This window comes from Xiphophorus hellerii, chromosome 7, assembly GCF_003331165.1.
Source record: "Xiphophorus hellerii strain 12219 chromosome 7, Xiphophorus_hellerii-4.1, whole genome shotgun sequence".
Lineage (NCBI taxonomy): Eukaryota > Metazoa > Chordata > Actinopteri > Cyprinodontiformes > Poeciliidae > Xiphophorus > Xiphophorus hellerii.
Genome location: NC_045678.1, coordinates 16,527,378 through 16,547,013, shown reverse-complemented (window position 1 = coordinate 16,547,013; position 19,636 = coordinate 16,527,378). Strand labels below are relative to the sequence as shown.

General features: G+C 38.7%; 1 protein-coding gene across 2 annotated transcripts in view; it reads right to left on the bottom strand.

Annotated features, from left to right (window-relative positions):
• The window catches only part of myo3b (myosin IIIB), a 76,779-nt gene that overhangs the window by 40,085 nt on the left and 17,058 nt on the right, over nt 1-19,636 (bottom strand). For both annotated transcript variants that reach the window (XM_032568788.1, XM_032568789.1), the window contains exons 8-21: nt 19,301-19,456; nt 15,888-15,972; nt 15,688-15,804; nt 14,623-14,727; nt 13,623-13,706; nt 13,307-13,509; nt 13,134-13,232; nt 12,181-12,295; nt 11,967-12,093; nt 10,099-10,309; nt 9,180-9,327; nt 7,107-7,260; nt 6,725-6,813; nt 5,292-5,421 (exon numbers count right to left, since the gene is read on the bottom strand). In XM_032568788.1, coding sequence (XP_032424679.1) covers nt 5,292-5,421; nt 6,725-6,813; nt 7,107-7,260; nt 9,180-9,327; nt 10,099-10,309; nt 11,967-12,093; nt 12,181-12,295; nt 13,134-13,232; nt 13,307-13,509; nt 13,623-13,706; nt 14,623-14,727; nt 15,688-15,804; nt 15,888-15,972; nt 19,301-19,456 — 1,823 coding nt within the window. The remainder of the gene's footprint in view (nt 1-5,291; nt 5,422-6,724; nt 6,814-7,106; nt 7,261-9,179; nt 9,328-10,098; nt 10,310-11,966; nt 12,094-12,180; nt 12,296-13,133; nt 13,233-13,306; nt 13,510-13,622; nt 13,707-14,622; nt 14,728-15,687; nt 15,805-15,887; nt 15,973-19,300; nt 19,457-19,636) is intronic.

Here is a 19,636-nt window from a genome sequence, read left to right as displayed (position 1 = left end):
CTCGTGGAGTGTCACTGCGCTTTCACGCCTCTCACTTCCATGACACCATCAAGAGGAGATGAAGGGGGCTGCGCCGCGAAGAGAGAAACTGTGACAGTTGTACCTAAGCCTCGCAAACGGACACTCGCCGCCTTCTTCACTTATTCCTCGGCGGGTCGCGTTAATTCATTCTTCTGGAGGATTTTGTATCCCCCCTTCAGAGTACATGATTAGAGCATGGGTTAATAGTCAGTATCCTCAAAGATTTACGTCTCTTGAGACATGAAACCATGGGAACACCTGTGATGTCCGGCCCTGAAAGGAGACATTCTCATTTAGATACAGTGAGGGAACTTGTCTAATGATGTGGATCATAATTATTCAAACAGAGACGGACAAGAAAGGGAAGATTTGTTCTTTGACATTGAGAAAAAAAAAAAAGATCAGCTTCATGTGTTTTTAAGTTTCTGCCAAAGACAGTTCTCACTTTTATCCGTTCTCTCAAATGATGAAAATAAATGAAAGCGAAAAGAAGTTTTGATATGAGGGATTAAAAATTAAAAAAGGAGAGCAGGTGAGGGGAATACTCTCCATCAGGTCGCTTAGTGGCGAGAAACAGGTGGACAAGCATCCCCGCTGTTCGTTTCGGCTTCACGCATGTTGCTCTTGGCGCTGACTTCCAGGACAAATGAAGAGAGTGGCAGAGGGGCGTATGGGGAGGGGGCAAAAAGAGAGAAAAAAGAAAACCCTTGCCTGGCATCTGTGCGTTCACTTTGAAAATTAAGCCCAGCAAGAATCCTGTTGGAGAAAAAAAAGCTCAAGCTGGCAGTTGTATTGGGGCTCTATTGACAAGAATAGTCAATGTGCCTGGGATTAAAAAGCAATCCTGCGTTCAATATGACACCTCCCTACATGCTTTTATGAGTGTCAGTGAGCGCCTTGTACTTCTGAAGCTGTGGATCGGGCTGTCGACACGGGGGACAATCAAAGTTGTAAGAGCGAGCAGCCTTGCCGAGCTGAGTGAGCAGAGGCTTGCTGGATATCTCCAGCGCTTTTCCCGCTCCCGTTTTCAAAACAGATGATCTCAAAACTCAACTCAGCAACCAAGCAAATTAGATTAAAAGACCCAGAACCCTTCCCACCCCTCCATAACCGCCACCGTTCATGCCTGGGGATGGCTTCAGGGGGCTGCTGATTTAAATGCCATCCAGTACTGTCAAAGCAGATCAATCATAAAAAAGCATGGTGTAATTGGCTTTTAGTGACACAACACAGTGTTGCGTTTATCAAAGCATGTTGCGCCATGTGACTTCAGAGAGCAGGCTCCTTGCTACTGATGTGCAGGGTCGCCGTAAATCCCACTGCTGACTCAAAACATTTTCCAAATACCACTATTTGGAAAGAGGAATAATAAAAGTATTACTCAGTGAGTGTCTTTCTTGGTAGAAGTCTGGAGGAAGATCTGTCTGTTGGGATGAAAATAGGCCTCTGCTGGGGAGAGAACAAAGAGCCAAACGTGTCACATATGGAGCCGGGAGAAGCCTGTCAGGACGATCTCCTTTTACATGAAGGCACACAGAGGATGGAAGAGCTGTGGCCTGACAGGAAGATGTGAAAAAAAAACTAAGTTTAAATGTTTGACACAGATGTGAGCCTTAAACTTTAAATCTTGAAAAGTTACATGAGAGCATTGTTGTTAAGAAAAAGCATCCAAGTGTGAGAAATTATCCAAGAAATTAAAATTATTATGTGATTATCAAGTGTCACAACCTAAAAGCAACATTTCTTGGAATCCCAATCTTTAAAAAAAAAACATCAGAAAGCTCAGTAAAATGTATTTAGTTAAGTATTAAAATCTAAACCATGATGTAAGTCACATGAAACTTACATTTATTAAAAAATGCATTTAAAAGTTGTGTTTGTCTGAGTTTAAGACTTTAGTAGATTTTTGTAAATGCTGGCGAAAAATACATAACACACACACACACTCTCTCAGATGAAGCCTCCAAAGATTTTTCTAAAGGTGGAGCCTGGATGTAAGACACATTGCATCTCTCAGATGCAAATTTCTTCCCTCGACAGGCAAAAGGAGAAGTTAAATCTGGCTATGCACGTAAATTTCACTTCAGTTTAAGGAGTTTAATCACACAAATGAAGGTTTCCTAAATAATGACTCAGAAAGGCAACATTAACATAGAGTTAATTTCAGAGACACATCTAATCAGTTATTGGGCTGTAAAATGCTAAACTGTTCAAACAGATGCTTCACATACCAGACATATTTAGATTTGCCAGATTATTTAAACAAGTCCTCTGTCAGTAAACAGACTGTTGGCCAACTCTGTCTTCTCTTAAGATGGTATAATGTTGAGAAAGGAAAAAATACAAGACATATCTGAGCAGTGAAAGTTATATTGGTTTGTTTCACTAATAACCACTTTGAGAATAACAACACGGCTAACTAGATAACTAGATAACAAGAAGTTGCTCAAATTTTAGCCTTCTGGGATTTCAAAAGCTACCTGCTGGACAATATACTTGATTTAAAAATGTTGGAAATTTCTAACATAAGGTAGGAATATAAAAAATGTAGAAAAGTAGCCAGACACTGTTGTTACATTTAGGTATGCTAACTGTGCTAGCGGTGCTAATTTCTTACAATAGTTGTTCCAAACTCGTGTAGCAAACATTTAAAGTCACCTATGTACATGACTTTGCTTCACAGATAACCTTCTGTTTTGCTTTGTTGGATTGCTTGGTGTCACTTTTCAAAATCACAAGCAACAAAGCCATACGCACACTGAGCTAGCTATTAGCTCAGTGTGCGTATCGTCTGAGCTATACGCTGCAGTATTCAGAAGAGTGTTTCCAACGGGGTTAAACCCAAACGCCTAAATGGGCATCATATAGTGTGAAAACAAATGTGGTGCTCTACTAGTATGTCTCCTGTTTGTTGCAAGCAGTGACATTTTTCTGTCCCTCAATCAATGGACTATGTTTGTTGATGCGGTGCATCACCCTAACCATACCACGCCATTATCCTATGAACCTATCACTGTAGGATGCCCAGGAAGTGTGTATTACAGGTCAGCTGTATGGGCCACTTTTACAGCGGAAACAGAGAAAAATGTTGTACCGAACTGCACCAACTTCTACATTATCTGAAGTAAACACAGGGAATACTGCTGTTTAGGATTACAAATGTGCTGTAATTTCTATAAAGTCTCCACTTTCACTACTCTTCAAAATATTCACCATTCATAAATTGTGGGATGGGTGCAGTCATTCCTACCTTACGAGGACAAAAAGAGCACATCAGTAGTAGTAATAAATGCAGTCACTTTACATCACAACACTTTTTGTACTGGAACAAAGGATTGGCAGTGTTGAGGTGCAGTGTGGACAATCAGCAGGCCCAGGCAGCCCTGAGGCAACACACACACTCTCTGACACACACCCACACACACACACACACAACCACTGAAGGCGGCCCAGGCCCTGGTAGGCCTGACTTAGCTGCGCCAATTCAAACACTCTGATCCCCCTCCCTCAGTCTGGGAAAGACCCTGGCTCTCAGGAATTTGTCCATGCAAATACATCCCATTTCCTCTGACAAAACACCACCACATGTCCAGGCCTCAAGGACTCGCTTTCTCCGGGGGCTCAAGTGGCCTCGCTATTCACAGCCGGGGAGAGTTTTACTTTCTGGGGCTTTCCTGCCTCCCTGCTGCTCACCGAGTACAAACATTACAGGAGGACTATCAAATTTTCAAAGTGGGCATGTAAAAGAGACCGAGAAAAACATGCATGTATTAGGATTGAGAAAATACAAAGTAAGGGAATATGAGCTGGGATGAATTTGTCCTTCAGGTACATACTGTATGTGTGCTCTTGAACTTCCTTGGACAGATATTTCAACCTCAGTTGGAGAGGCTGCAGATCTACGAGGGTGTCCCCTAGTGGTGATACTGTGAGGAGCCCCAGAGACTCAAACCACCCTGGTGTAAAAACTGATTTCCATCAGATCCTCTCAGATAATGGTAATTTCACAGATAACAGTGAATCTATAACATGGAGGGGAGATGCAAATTAAAGCCCTCCTAAAATTCTACCCTGAAGACTAGATTTCTAATTTTCATATGCTGTGCTGTATCTCACTTTGAACAGAGCTCCATCTTTTCCAGACTGATAAGACAGACCAGCTTTTATCTTCAGAGATGATCTGTACTTTCAAAAACTGCAGTAAGGCAACCAGACCTCCAGCTCTTAACAAACAGACTAACTGCTCACACTGAGCTTTGTTTAAGCCTTTTAGCAAGTTAAAAACGCACATAAACAATTTATTTCTCCGATAAATCCGCACATTAATGTGATTCTTTCCTCTGAATGGCAGAGCAGACAAAACCATAGAGCAATACGAGAATAAAGAAGCTTTTAGATGTAAGAGACTCCTACAGTAAACATTACAGCACATCTTAGCTTCTATTCAGTGCTGCTGTTTACTGAAAAGATGTGTCCAATGCATTTGTTTTTATGGTGTGCACTTCTCTGAAGCTGTTAACTGCAGGAGGAAATAGCTGAAGGCTCCCTTGTGCACAAGCTGCAATAGAAGTTTACAGACGTCACAAATTTCCTCAGCTTGGGAGCCTTTTGTGAATCGAAGCTTCCTCTTAATGCAGCTGGGAGTGAAAGCAGGCCTTTACAGCCCCCCTCCCTAAAATAGGATGTGGATCACATAATGTGGCTTAGCTGAAATAAAGGAGAGGGAATCTGATAATTTAAGACATCTATTAGCATTTCAGCTAAGTCAAGTGACCAGGAGGCCTCGGCGCCAGCTAATGACGAGCACGTTACTCTACCTTCATTTAAAAAACAGAAAAGAGGTGGGACGAGTTGCTTTTGTGTTCCCTAAATACTGTTTCCTCATCCCCCGGGTATTTAGAAACCTTATCATAAAACATCCCTCCGCACCCACAATTTGCAGATAGCATTCAGCAGTGGGAAACCAAGAGGGAAAGCTTAGTGAAAATAAAAACAGAGCGCCGCGCAGAGAGCTGAGCCTCTCAAGAGATAATGGAGAGAGCAGATTTATCCAAGAACGGCGCGCAGAGGCTTGAAGTGGAGGAGGACCAGTGGATGGCTGGAAGCCGCGTCTTTAAGAAACCCACTTACCTGAACGTTTATAGAAGCAGCACTTATACAGTATCACGATCACACAAACTGCCTGTCTCAAAAGTTTCCGTTTCTATTGTGATGATGAGAACAATGTTACCTGAAATTTGTTCAATTGGCATAATTTTCCTTTGTTGTACCTGTTTTAGTCAGAGGGCTGGAAAACAGCTGCTGAAGGAGTTTGCTCTCCGATGTTCTCAACACCAAAACAATATCTGCAGGAAGAGTGTCCCGGTTCTTTTCCAGAAATCCATTTACGTTGTACATCACCTGTCGAGCAGAATGCAAGAAATGCAAACAAAAACCTTAAATATTAGGGAACCAAGCAATTTTCTTATAGCAATGCACTATATTCTGTGTCAAAGTGAACAAAAAGAAGTTATCACTACCAATATATATGAAATATTACTATAGTTTGATAGCATAAACATGTAACATTTCTTAAATAAAAAGTAGGGAATGTTCATATAAAGGTACAGCAAAATCATATACTAATGGTTTACTTTCCTGAAAGTTACTGGGTGCTTTCAAGAACCCTTTAAGGAACTTAATGGGTATATTTCCCAAACCTTCCCAGAACATACCGGGTACTTTCCTGGAACTTACATGTTGCCGATTACTTTCCTGAACTTAACGAGTGTTTTACAGAACTTGATGTGTGATTTAGTCCATAACTATGAAAGTTCCAGGAAAGCATCCAATAAGTTCCTGGTAGTTAACCTAACAATTCCAGGAAACTATTGGCTGTATTACATGGTACTACTCAAAAATCATACATATATGATTTACTCTTAAACTTTGTGTTTTATGTACTTTTGATGTTACAGGAGGGGTTTTTATTTTTTTAAGATAAAAATGCATCTTATCAACTATTACTGCAGCTAGAGTCACTTTTAGGTCAGTTGTTTGGCCAACGTCACAGCAGTATGTACTGTATGAACAAGCAATCAAGAAGATGCAGTCAAGTGCTAAAAACAATAAGACCATATTTCTCATCAAAGTGAGAGCCGTGTTTGTACCATCTACAGGATGGTTTTGTCCAAGCTAGACATATGAAGATGAGAGCTTTAAGCTTAACACTACGCATCTACTGTATGATCATGACTCTTATTTTGAAGTGAAATAGAAAGCATTTATTGAGTTAATGTAAGGTCTGTGATGTAATCAGACAATAAAACCTCTCGTCAGGCTGGCTGACAGCGCTTGGTTGCAGCTGCTCAAGGCCTGCAAGTATAAAGCTCAGGCCCTCACACCATGGAGTGTTTGCTTGTTTACACAATAATTACAAATGTGCTTAAATCCACATTGCAATCAGTCAATCAACTTTATTTCTATAGCACATTTCAAAAACCACTAGGATAGCCAAAGTGCTGTACATTAAAAACATACCAACACCTCATCTCATTCTCATGAGCCCAGTATGATCTGAGTGTATCATTTCAAATCTTTGCTGTAAAAAATGCAGGTATCCAATTGAAACTAAGTGAGAGTCTGTGTATGCATTATTAAACTTATGTTCCAAAATCTAGCAAACAAGATTGTCAGGCATTAAATGCAAACAAACATGCAATACCTTTCCAGCATAATGTTGTATTCCGAAGCAAAGGTCCATGCATTTAGGAATCCAAAAATATTTGCAACGCAGATTGTCTTCAAATTTATCTGTGAGCAAGACATGAAAAGGGAATAAAACAGGGTGTTAAAAGGCTTTACATGCATAATGAGCTGCAGCTACAGAGCTGTGAAAAAGTATTTTCCTCCCTACAGGTTTAATCTGCCTGCTTTTTTGTCACACTTGTGTTTCAGATCATCAAACAAATTTTATTATCAGACAAAGATAACCCAAATAAATTCAAAAAGCTTTTATAACGAACTAACAGCTATCCAAACTAACCTGACCCTGTGTGAAAAACGAATGCCTCTGTAAATGGGGCACAGGTCATTTACTGTCTTACCCACAAGGGTCTGATCGGTGGCCTGGGGGAAGCGACTCTCCTCATCCAGTAAGGATAAAAGCCCCATTGGCTTCTGCAGGAACATGTCCAGAATGGGCCTGTTGTCCTCATACTCCACCAGGCTGGCATCCACTCCCTCGCTCTGGTATTCCATCTAATTAGGATCAGAAAATATAGAATAAACCAGTTAATGGTTTTTCTAAATGACCCAATTAGACAATCTGGGGTAAATATGATTTGTGGATGTGTGTATGTGCGGGGGGCAGAAAAGAGCTCATAATCTACTAAACCAAAGAGCTGCAGCTGGCTGTGTGATGAAGTTTACAGCATAATAGAATGAATGCATAATACAGAAGCGCTCCAAACTAACAAATAGAGCCACTTACTTATTCATAATTTATTTCAATGTGCAAATAACCCGCAGTGATATCTTATTATGGCATCTATTTAGCTTCAGATCAAAAAGTTCCTTTAAATATATATTTTACTAATAAAGAAGAACCAATGGATCTAAACCCTCCTCATGTTTAAGTCATCATCTTGGAATAATCAGTTTGAGCACAGCAGCACTGAAGACATGCACACCAAATAAAGATCCCTCTTGTACAGAACATTAGCCCCACAACTCAGCAGAAACTTTTTCACAAGCTTAAGACCTAATTTTCAATGATCACAGCATCATTTAAAGCAGAATATGCAGCTTTTGATGTAAAGGTATTCACACCCTATCCACTTTTTCATATTTTCTAATGTCAAAACCACAAACTTCAGTGCAATTTTGTGGGATTTGTATGAGGCAGACACACCCACAGCCTTGCAAAATTGTGAAATGGAACAAAATAACAGCATCATGAAAACCAAGAAACCCAGCAGACATGTCTGAGATGAAGTTGTAAAGACATTTAAAGGAAGAGTACAGTACAACTGCAAAACCTACCAAGATATGGCCATCTACCTAAAATTATAAGCTGAGCAAAGACAGAGTTTTAATCTGAGAAGCAGCAAAGAGGCCAAACTGCAGGTGTAGAGGAGCTGCAGAGATCCACGGTTCAGGCAGACTACTAGTTATTCTGTCAACAGAATAAGTAATGAATTCCACTAATCCAGCCTATAGTGAAAAAAATTGAACAAGTGACCACAGTATCTCCAAAACATGAAAAATTGTGGCAGCAGCATCATGCTGTGCGGATTTCTTTTGTCAGATGAAACAGAGAAGTTGGCCAGAGTCGATGGGAAGTCCTGGAAGAAAACCTGTAAGAGGACTTTCATCTTCCAGGGCAACAAACCTTAAACATCCCGATAAAGATACAATATAATGGTTGAGAGACACGTGGCAGGACTTTAAAATTGATCCTCACAGTAACACACCTTCCAACTTGAGCAAGTTTGTTTATTTAGACAAGAAGGTGGAAGAAATGTAGTCATCTGATGTGCAAAGCTGGTAGAAACTTACCCCAACTGTAACAGTCAAGGTTCAGGTTGTTATATTTGCCTAATTTTAAAACTAAGCACTACTTAGTGTTGGTTTTTCTCATAAACACAGGTTGTATCAAAATATCCAAAAGTCAGGGGGGGGTACAGATATTTTTACAAACACAGTAGCATTTGAATCATGCTGCTAGATAAATCCTAATGACTGAGCAAAGCAGAGGACAAGAGACTGGAAGCAGTGAATTATATCCTGTGGCTTGTGCTTTAGTTCGGCATTTGTCAATTATCAAAACAACAACTTCCGCTTTACCTTAGAGAAACAGCTGTTAATGTTAACTTAAAGGCGTTATATTAAAAGGCTTCTTGATTAACGTCTATTCATTCCCATCAAGCAAAATTAAACCTTCAAAGTAAACAGCTTCATCAAGTCAATTAAGAGTAATTTTGTAGAGCAGAAGTGTATGCTAGCAAATAAGCAAGATGTCATGTTGAGAACAAACAAATAAATAAATACAAGTAGTTATTTTCAAAACAGCATTTTGTGTAAATGGCTCGTCATTCACAACACATTAGAAGAGAATCTCAAGCTAAAATGTGTTGGAAAAGTGTATTAACAAGACCGTTTTCTGCAGAAAAACTCACCTGTTCAAGGGCGAATATGTGCTGGTTGAAATAAAACTGGATCTGCTCATTTGCAATGTTGATGCACAATTGTTCAAACGAGTTCTTCTTGAAGTTTTCAAATCCAAAGATGTCCAGGATTCCCACATTCATGCAGCTCTCTGCGGCACTTCAAAGGAGAAAAGGGGGACAAACAAACTTATTCTTCTGTGTTGGAGGAAGCAGCAAATCCCCCAGCAACCGTAATAATTGATAAAACTTTAATGATAATCCAAGTTCAACCCATATACAGAGTCGGATCTGCAGGAAATCACAAACATCGGGTATTATAAAAGCTCTGACTGGTTTTGTTTCAGTCTCACACCTCAGAGTATTTTCAGTGTCTGCACAAACAAAACAATTTTACAGCACAGTCGAATAAATAACATGTTTTTATATGATCTTTTACATTATATTCATGCTCCTGCTTCCTAATCAGTCATTCCCCACAGGAAGTAAAGGTCACCTTAAAAGCCTGCTCTGCCCAGCTATTAAAGGCAATAAGGAATCAGAAAAGATGAGCTGAATTTAGACAGGAACTCTGGCTTCTCCTCATTTCTGTGAGACGACTCTTTGACACTCAATGCTCATATTTATAAAGGAATTCTTTTGGATCAATGAAGAACCTCTTTCGAGTCTCTCTGAAGTCTTTTTAATCATCTGAACATTATTTTCTCCGCACGCAACTCTGTATCAAAAATTCATTAAAACTTCTTCTTTTTTTTTTGCTCTTCTTTTGCTTGTCTTGTGAGTACCCATTGATATTCTCCTCTGCATCTTTGCATCCTCCTCTGCAGACGTCCACAGAGGTCAGCAGGGCTTTTCAGAGGTTCTGCGCCGGCGTCCGAGACGATCAGCAAAGGCAGCGTTGACATCTTCACAGATCTACATGCACTCTCACCAGATCTTCATGTCAGGCTGCAGCAACGAGTTGATGCGGTTGACGATCCAGCTGAAGAGGCGTCCGTACAAGGCCTTGGACATGGCGTCTCGGACGTCGGCGGCTTTGTCCACGGTGTTTGTGCGGATGATGGTCTCGCCTCTCGTGACCACGCACTGAGAGGTCAGCGCTTCCTGGAGCTCCTCGGAGCCGATGCTGAGCAGAGACGCAGCTGAAAACAAAGGTAATTTGAACAATCATTTTCACAATCAAAGATTTGTCTTTTAAATAAAACACATAATGCCATTCAGAAAGACTAGGTTTTGCTTTATGAGGATCATCATAAAGTGAAAGTCTTTTAAATTTCACCTCCATGTACATTCTGCTTCGGTAAAAAATGTTTCAGACTTGATCAATACTGGGGAAAAGGCACTGGCAAATATAAAAGAGGTTACAATTAACCCATGGGTCTGTCAATATATAATGAAATTTGTATATTCACACAAGCATGTAAATAATTTTCAACACAGGCTGAGGGGCTCCGTCTGTGGGAAGTGTGTGCAATAGAAGATTGCACAGTAATTGGTTCTGTATGTTTGGAGGTAATGAATCCAAATGTGGGAAGCCATTTGTGCACTGCCTATCCACCTATAAACCCACTATTATAATATTTTTTTATAAAGCTCTTCTATCGGCTTTGATTTCTCCAGGAAGGTTGAGAAGATCTGCAATGGGCTTGTTTGTAAAAAGTCCTCTTTTATTCAGATAAGTCTGTGTCAAATGAGTTTTTACTAAAACATTGTTACACACGCACTTTTTACAAAGGCCAGGTGCCGGGAATTGAACTGCGGACAACTGCAGCCTTTACTTATGGTGCGCCAGCTCTACCACTGAGCTGTGTGGCGTCTCTCAGATAAATCATTTTTATAGCTGACGGAAACCCAGTTATAGACTTCAACCCTCGGTTTACATTGTTTTGTTTTCTTTTGTTAGAGGCCCATCTAAACAGGTCTAAAGCTTTGTGGTCTTGCCTGCCTCTTTCAGCCCTCCACAGTATACTGTATATTAAATATAACAATGTAAAATAATGTAACATATCATATTATATAATCATAATCTTATCTAATAATCTGATATAATATAATATAAGATAAAGTAAAAGCACTAATAAATACACAAGTAATTTTGTAAGGTTGTTGCTAAACTGTTGTTTTAATTTTTCTTTTCTTTTGTCAGAGGGATGTTTTTTGTACTTTTGTCCTGAGGGAGAAACATGTTTTGTTAATTATTTTGTTTATATAGAAAGAGAAGAGATACAAAAGACTAAACAGCTCTTCTGTCTTCTACAGAATATGGAAAATCAATATAGTGAGAGATAATTTTTGTTCTGTCATCTCTTTATTAGGTCGGATAGCTGTTTGTTTTATTTCCTGCAAGCGGAACGTTTAGATCAAGAAACACTTTTTTTTTCTGTTATTCTTAAATTACTTTGTATTAAAGCCCAAAAGCAGGTGCCATAAAACCGCTTAAACACATTTTCTTTGCTAATTAAACTTTATCCATTTTATATTAATCAGTTAAGACTCATCAGTTTTGTAAATTTCATGTAGAAGGAGCAGAGAAATAAATAATCACAATAGTAGCATCCATAATTTTGATGGAGTCTATATGTTTGTGAAATGTTTCAACTTTCAACTGTGTTGTTCTGTTTTCTACAATATAGTTGATTTTTTTTGCTTTTTGTGGCACACATTGCTCCAATCGGCCATCACACAGTTTAGAAAGAAAGTGCCTGACTAAACAATCATTTATCTAAACAAGTTTCAAATAGTTTTGTTGAAAACAGGCGACCTCTGTTACAGACAGAGAGCTGAGCGGCTGCGTCTCACCGTTCTCTAAGGCCTCTGAGTTAGGCACGTCACTCTTATCTGTGTGGTGATGAGACGTGATGGCAGTAAACTCAATGTTGCCCGTGTTCAGAATGCCTGACAGAATCCTGTAGACAGAGTTCACCTCCTGTGAAAAGAAAAGCACAAAAGAAAGCCCAGTTTTTGTGGCACTTAAAGAAAATACACGTTTAAGTACTTAAGTTGTGCAAAGTACTTCTTCCGTGAAGCCGATATTTCTGAAACACTCCTGAATTGCGTCAAACTGCTCCTTGTACTGTTTCCTCGAGACAATGTCCTGCATCACTTTGCTCTGCTGACTGTCAATGTACCTGCAGAGAAAGAGATTATGAGAGGAGATGTCAAGTTTCAATACAAGAAAAGTCACGCATGTCAGCGGTTTATGATGTTATCAAAAAGAGAAACAATAAATGCAAAAATAAACACATATCTAAAAACAGGTGTCAAGACTTTACAGGTTTCTTCTCTTGTTGTTGTTTTTTTTCTCTCAAAATTGTAATGTAATGCAAAAAATTACATCAGACACAGATAACATGAATAAATACAAGAAATTCAGTATTACACCGAATATTTTATCTTCAGTGGCAAACATGTAAATTGTACATGTTAGCATTTTATTTGGAACATTAGCTAGACTTTCACTACCTGCAATGCTAACACTTCATGTACACTTTTAATAGTGAAAGTGCTAAAGATAATAGAAAAAGAAAGAAAAAAGTCTAAAAAATGTGTATTAGTCATGACTGATATTATCATTACCATATTTAGCAAAAGCAATATGCATTTTCCTAACATTACTGATGAATACAGCCTTCATCAGTATTTAAATGGCACATTTAATAAGGAAAACAGTTAGCAACTCAACTTGGTCCAAGTTGTGTAAAAGGCCCATTCTTAAGTTATAAACCTAAGTTTACCATCATATTTTTGTCAGATATTAAAATGTGCTTTATGATCTAAAACATTTTAGTGTGACAAATGAAAAAAAACTGAAAAATCTCAAAGGGGGTTAGCACCTAATGTTTTACAGCACTTTATTTTAAAGCCAGATTTGGAAAAAGGTTCACACACTTGTGATTTTATTTTTAAGAAACATGTCAGGGCCAGGCATAAATTCAGCGTGTCAGCACATAAAACTGCAGCACAAACCGGGGAGGTGTCCTGTCTGGCAGCCTGTAAGTCTTCAGCTTGGACTGGTGGTAAAGCCCGGCGTACATGTAGTAAAATATATGAAAGTTCTTCTCGCCACTGAATAAAGAACAAACATTCGTTAGAAGCATAACACAAATTTGAATATGCAGCAAATTAAAGGTTTCACTGACGCTGCTTGCTTGATAACCCGCGATTTCTCCAGCAGATATTCAGAGATCTTTGCCCCGATGACGGCTCCGGTTGGTGTGAACTTCATCTCCAGGTATTTACCAAATCTGCTGGAGTTATCATTGATAGCTGTGCAGGCGTTTCCGAAGGCTTCGACCAGAGGGTTGACCTGCAGGATCTTCTCCCGAAGAGTCCTGTTGTTTGCCTAAGAGCAGCATCAAGAGCAGCACGTGGCGCATTCTCAGTTTTGCATGAACGAATAACAGATTGCTTGGTAAACACTGTTCAATGAGAAATATTGATGAAGTGAGAAAATACCTTTCCTAAGAAGGTAAGATGTTGAACAATCAAATGAGCACTTTCTGTCTTCCCTGCTCCACTTTCACCACTAATGATGATGCACTAAAAGAACAGTAAAAAACACATTTTCAACCAATATACAACTTAGACATTTTTTATGGTTTAACAGATAACTATCAAGACTACAGTCCACACCACCAACGCAGGCCAGCTGCTTTTAAATATGTTGTAGAAAATCAGCAGAGTTTAAACTTTACAAGAGGATACAAAAAAAGGGGAAAAAATACACAACAGGGAAGATAAAAGTCTGGTTGGAGAAAAAACAGCTTTTTAGACATATTTAGCTAAAAATCCAGATGAACTTCATAAAATATAACTACTTATTTGCATTTCATGCAGCAGGCTTGTCAGTCTACAAATCTCAATCCTATGGAAAATCTAAGACGGGAGCTGAAGCTTTGAGCTGTTTCTGTACAAAGGAGAGCAATGGGGGTAACTTTCCTGCATCTTTGATTGATATTCTGTCCCTACAGACTGAAATGACCTCATAACTTAGTGCAGTGGTTCCCAAAGATTTTCTGGGCACCCCTATGTATTACAATAAAATCCTCCCCAAAAAAGAAATTAAAAAAATCAACTGGGCACACATCGTTCAACCAGACATAAACCTATACACACGTTTTGTTTTCGAACTCCACTGAAGTTTATTTCACACTTCAGGTTGCAACAAAACACACAACAAACCATCTTTACAGTGAAACACTTTTGTGTAAATGTCTTTTGTTTTTTCATTCATCCATAACGGTTCCTGCGTCCCCTCCCCCTGTCCCCCTTTCAATGGCACGGCGCCCCCCCCAGGGGGCTCGCCCCACACTTTGGGAACCACTGGCTTAGTGTACGTTTCTTTTTCGATAGCATAGCATACTAAAAAAGAACATGTATAGTCTTAATTGATAATTTCAGTCCGACAAGATGAACTTAAAAATTTATATCAATATGTAATATTCCTCCAGAGGACCTGGTCTTTGCAGAAAGTCACCATTCCTTGGTACGCTGCATCTGCTGTGGCAAAGATGTGTGGAGGGTTGCTACCTCTCTTTACGCCATGATACAGCTTAGAAAACTAAGGAAGAAAAAAGAAAGAGTTTATAAGAAGGTGCAGATCATATACATGCAATTTTCAGAAAGTCTGCACACATACATATATGTACAAAAAACAATTTTGTGGTTTTCATTGAAGTTTGGGCCAGACATGACAGATCAACTTCCCTGATAGTAGGGCAGATTGTAGAAAATAGTTTCAAATTACTTGTCAAATTGTGTTTCCATCGTCTCCATAGCACAATATTTCTGAGATCATTAAAGTGTTGATCCTGATTTATTTATCTTCATCTTTTTTTTTTTTTTCTGTGAGAGCAACTCACTTCAAGTTTGTTATGTGCAATAAGAGTTTCAGGCTCGAAACAAAACAAAACAAAAATGTCTGTTCTGAATGAATGGTATTTAAAAGCTGTGTAAATGTGATGCTTTTTAGTCAAAATATTGAACTTTTTCTGTATACTAATGACAAAAACATTAAAATATGTGAACATGGGCAGTTGTTTGGGAATTCAGACATTATAAAATAAACTTAATCAGTGCAAAGACAATAGGATAAAACAGATTTTAGGTTGTAAATGTTTGGTCAGATTATAATGAAAATGCTAATTGGTGAATCACATCTTTATACATTTAAACTTTATTTGAGACAAAATATAATACATTAACAATAACTTGTCCATGTTGAAGCTGTGAAACTTCAAATGTCTAAGTGGGGAACTATGAACATGTATTAATAATTCAAACCTTTCTGAACTAAAGTAAGAATATCACTATGATCGACACACGATAAGTTATAAATGTCTGATCAGAGAGAGACGCCTCCTTTTCCAATCTTGAAAAGTCAGGAACAAAACATCCAAAACTCTAAATTCACAAAGTGGTGAAAATGTGAAATGAGCAGCTCATAGCATTGTTTTGTTTTTTTACCTGTTCGATTCAAACATTTAGCTCTGGGAACATGTGAAAATGTTTTTCCACCAACCTGAGGAGAATAGATGCTGAGATTCTGAAAAGGATTGAGAGCGATGAGGATGTCGCCAACATAAGTGTAGACCTGAAGCTCATCGTAGCGCTTCTGGAGATGACTGATGATTATCTCCTTTAAAAAGAGAAAGAATAGTCAAGCAGTATTAGAAATAAAAATGATCAGAATTGATTAATCCCAGTTTAATGCAACTTTACCTCATCTAGAAATTCCAGGTTTACCAGATCGTCATCAGGGCAGCTTTCAATTGTCAGGGTTTTACGAGTATTAATCCGCTTGTGCCTGTTTGAAATAAAGGACATAATATATGTTACAAGCTGCAACAGGACACCAAAAGTAGTTTGATGGCTGAATTTGAGCCCCAGTCACATTGAAGGGCTGAGTAAAGCTCTATAAAGTTCCCCCAAGGGACTCATCTCCCAGTAAAACCAGCTGTGATTGCTCTTCATCTGTGTTTTGACCTATTACTCTCCAACAAGTCCCATGAGGCCGGAGGTCAACACGCAGCCAGCTGGCTCCATGAAAACCTCCAGGGACACCAGTGAATGTGAGAAAGAGTGAAACAGAGGTGTGGCTCAGATTCCCCTCAGAGTGCAGGAATACACAGGAACTGCAATCTAATAGCAATCAACCTTTTCCATTAAATTCATAAGATAGAGGTGTTTTATGATGTCAACAGATTCCCGGAGAGAAACAAGGAAACCAACAATGAATCCATCACAGTGATGAATCTGCGCAGCTGCAGCCTCACATGATTTATTTTCACACAGTAGATCATTTGTTGCTGGATAACAAGCCAATAAGCCGAAGTGTTGTGGGGAAGAAGCTGTCTGATGATTTCGTGTTCATAACTTTCTGTTTCTGCCCCCATCAGACGCACAGAGCTGCTGACAAAGTTACACTGTTCTTAAAAACAAGTCATAACCTGAATAAGGACTTCTTTCATTAATTTTTAAAGCTCTGTTTGCAAGTCTTTGCGACTCTGTTGCCTTTTATGGTTTCAGGGTAAAAAAAAAAAAAAAAAATCATGAAATTGTTCAAAAAAATCACTGTCAATATAAATTATAAAATTAAGGAAATAGAAATGCATAGCAAAAGAATTTAATTTGATTAATTTAATTAAGAAACAAAAGCCACCTGCAGTGAGCCATAATAACAAGACAGAAAAAAAAAATGAATTAATTTGAAAAAAGAAAAAAGAAACTGTGACAAAGGAAAGAAACGACTGGCCTTTGTTATAAGATGTTCTAATCAAAGTAACATGAAAAATGGGACACGTATGGCACAGGTTATTTCAAACGTAGACATTGAAAGTTGTAATTCACTAAATAATTGAAATCCAAATAATTAGAAAAAGCAAATCAAATCCTATTCAGTCTGTAATCACTTATTGTTTTATTAAAATATTTTCAGCTTGTTCATCAAACAGAAACAAACAGAAGTCAGTATATGCTTTTGTCCTTACTCCATGCAGAATCATTTGGCATAACACTAATGCAGATGAATATTTACAGTCTTCAGAATCATCTGATTGATCAGCAGTGTACTTATCCTCAACAGGACAGACAAAATGACAACAGGCTGCAGGACTTTGTTCCTGAAGAACAAGCGTCTTTTAAAAGCATCTAGATTTTGTTCAGATTTTCAGATAAGGTATATGAAAGCTAATTAAAACATCTCTGCTCATCGAATCGCAACAGTCTGACTGCTGCGTGCCGTGTTCGATTTGTTTGTGACATCTTTGTTAACCACCACTTGCGAAAATAATGGAAACAGTCTTAATGCTGGGAGCACCAGGATTGATGTTCTGAAGTTAAATATAAAGCACACAAACCAACCTTTAGATTCTGATTTATTAAAAAAAAAAACTCTCCAAAAGCCAGTGCAGCTGGTTAGTTAGATTTAACGACTGCAAAAATAAATTCCGTTTTCCTACCAGAACAAGTGCTGGTGACTTTGCAGACTTATTTTCTTTTTTCTGTTTTGGAAGTCATTAGCAGCTGTATTCGACACATTTTAGATAAAACAAGACATCATGAGGGTTAACCATCTTTTTTCCTTTTAGTTTAACTAGTTCGGATGTCATTGCAAGATTTTTTGAATGTTAATTTTATCAAAATCCTGAATGTAAAAAAACTGTACTTGATAGAACCATAAATTTGAACTTTGGTCTGAATTAAAACAGTTCTGCAAAGACGAGTGTTTTTGCAAACACTTGCAAATGACATCTGTTGCTGTCAACGGGTAAAGGAATATTTTTTCACATACAGGGTCAGATTGGTTTGAATAGCTTTTGTTTCTTGCCAAGTTATAATTTTATAACTACTTTTCCGTATTTACTCAGATTTCTTTGTCTGATATTACATCATTTTAATAACCTTAAACAAGTACGTTTAAAAACTTAGCCAAAAAAAAAGCCAGAAAAAAACCTGAAACTTTTTCACAGCACAGCAGTAGATTGTGAGTTATGAAATTAGATTCTGAAGGAACACATAAAAATCACAACATATCCTATGATATCCAATTCACCGGCTGTATCTATATTCTATTACAATAAATAATCAATCATAAGAGTGAAGATATTCTAGCTCCAGGTTAGTAAATGTTTCCTCCTCTGCCTTCGTCTTAATTTTTCAGTCTCAAAGCAGCAGAAAAAGCAGCAGAGGGGCAATAGTCTTGGCATGTGCTCCCTAAGAAGTGACTCCTTGTCCTCGTGTCCCGCTGGAGGAGGACTTGAGACCTCCAGCGTCTGACTCTCTCCCGCTTTGAAGTAAACCACACTATTCCACCTACGGCAGCTACTTTTAAGTTCCCTACGTCTTTCTTATTCTTATCTGCTTCATTGTTCGACGATCAGTGGCATGGGAGACTAAACCGGGCGAGCCCAGTTCTCGCCCTACAAGCTCCTAATCCCATTATCCACTTTCACTGTGGACAGGAATTCGGGATCAGGCTCAGGCACCAACTCTGCATGCTCTCGGGAGTAAACAGAGCTGGCAAGGCATCAGGACTCTCAGTCAAGGGCAGCTTCAGCAAACTCTTTTATAATGAAGATTAAGCACTGCCAGAGTTGGTATTCCTCCAGTAAAATGGTCACAGTTTGCGCTGTCATTTACTGCCCTGTGAGTCTCTGAGTGAAGCTTTAACCTCATGAAATCTCTTCTATTCATATGTGGATCCTGCAGGCCAGCAAACCAATAACTAGCTCACTAGCTATTGTTGCAAAATCCTATATGGTTTAAAGCTAATATTTATTCCTCCAATCAGGGGCTTAATTGAGCGGGCAAGACAAATAGTTGAACATAGATTTAACTGAATTGGTTTTATTAATTTCAAATAAGTCATCACAATCACTCTTTCTGAATTAGTCACACTCTCTAAGCTTATCTTTAATCACAAACTGTAATATCCATTGCTGTCTCGTCTCCATGCGCCTAAACATAACAAGATGAGAGGTTGCCCCCTACTGGTCAGACTTGATAACAGCACTCAATTGATCCCCCTAAAGCTGAAACAGAGAACTCAACACCCAACAGAGGCAGTGTAGATTTTTCACCATTTCTTCTGCACAGACACTTTAGGAAACTGTTGTTTTTTTTTAAAGACTTACCTGCTTCTGGTTTTACACCCAGCTTCTTGCTGCTCTCTGATAAGATCTGCTAACTGCTGGCTGAGAGCCACATCCTTGCCATGGACCTGCTTGATGAAGGGATGCTCCAGCAGGTGGGTCACAGATGGACGGGCCTCAAAGTCCTTTATCAAACACCTTAGAAACAGAAAAAAACACACAGTTATTAGGAAACTAAGGAATTGTTTATGTGTTTATAAATCTTTAGCAGAATCACCTGAGCATTGTTGAAACTGAAAGAAGTCTGAAACAAGTCTGAGTTTCCCTAAGATCAGCAGACAGATTGGACAAACTGGTTACCACTGAGACACAGAGCTT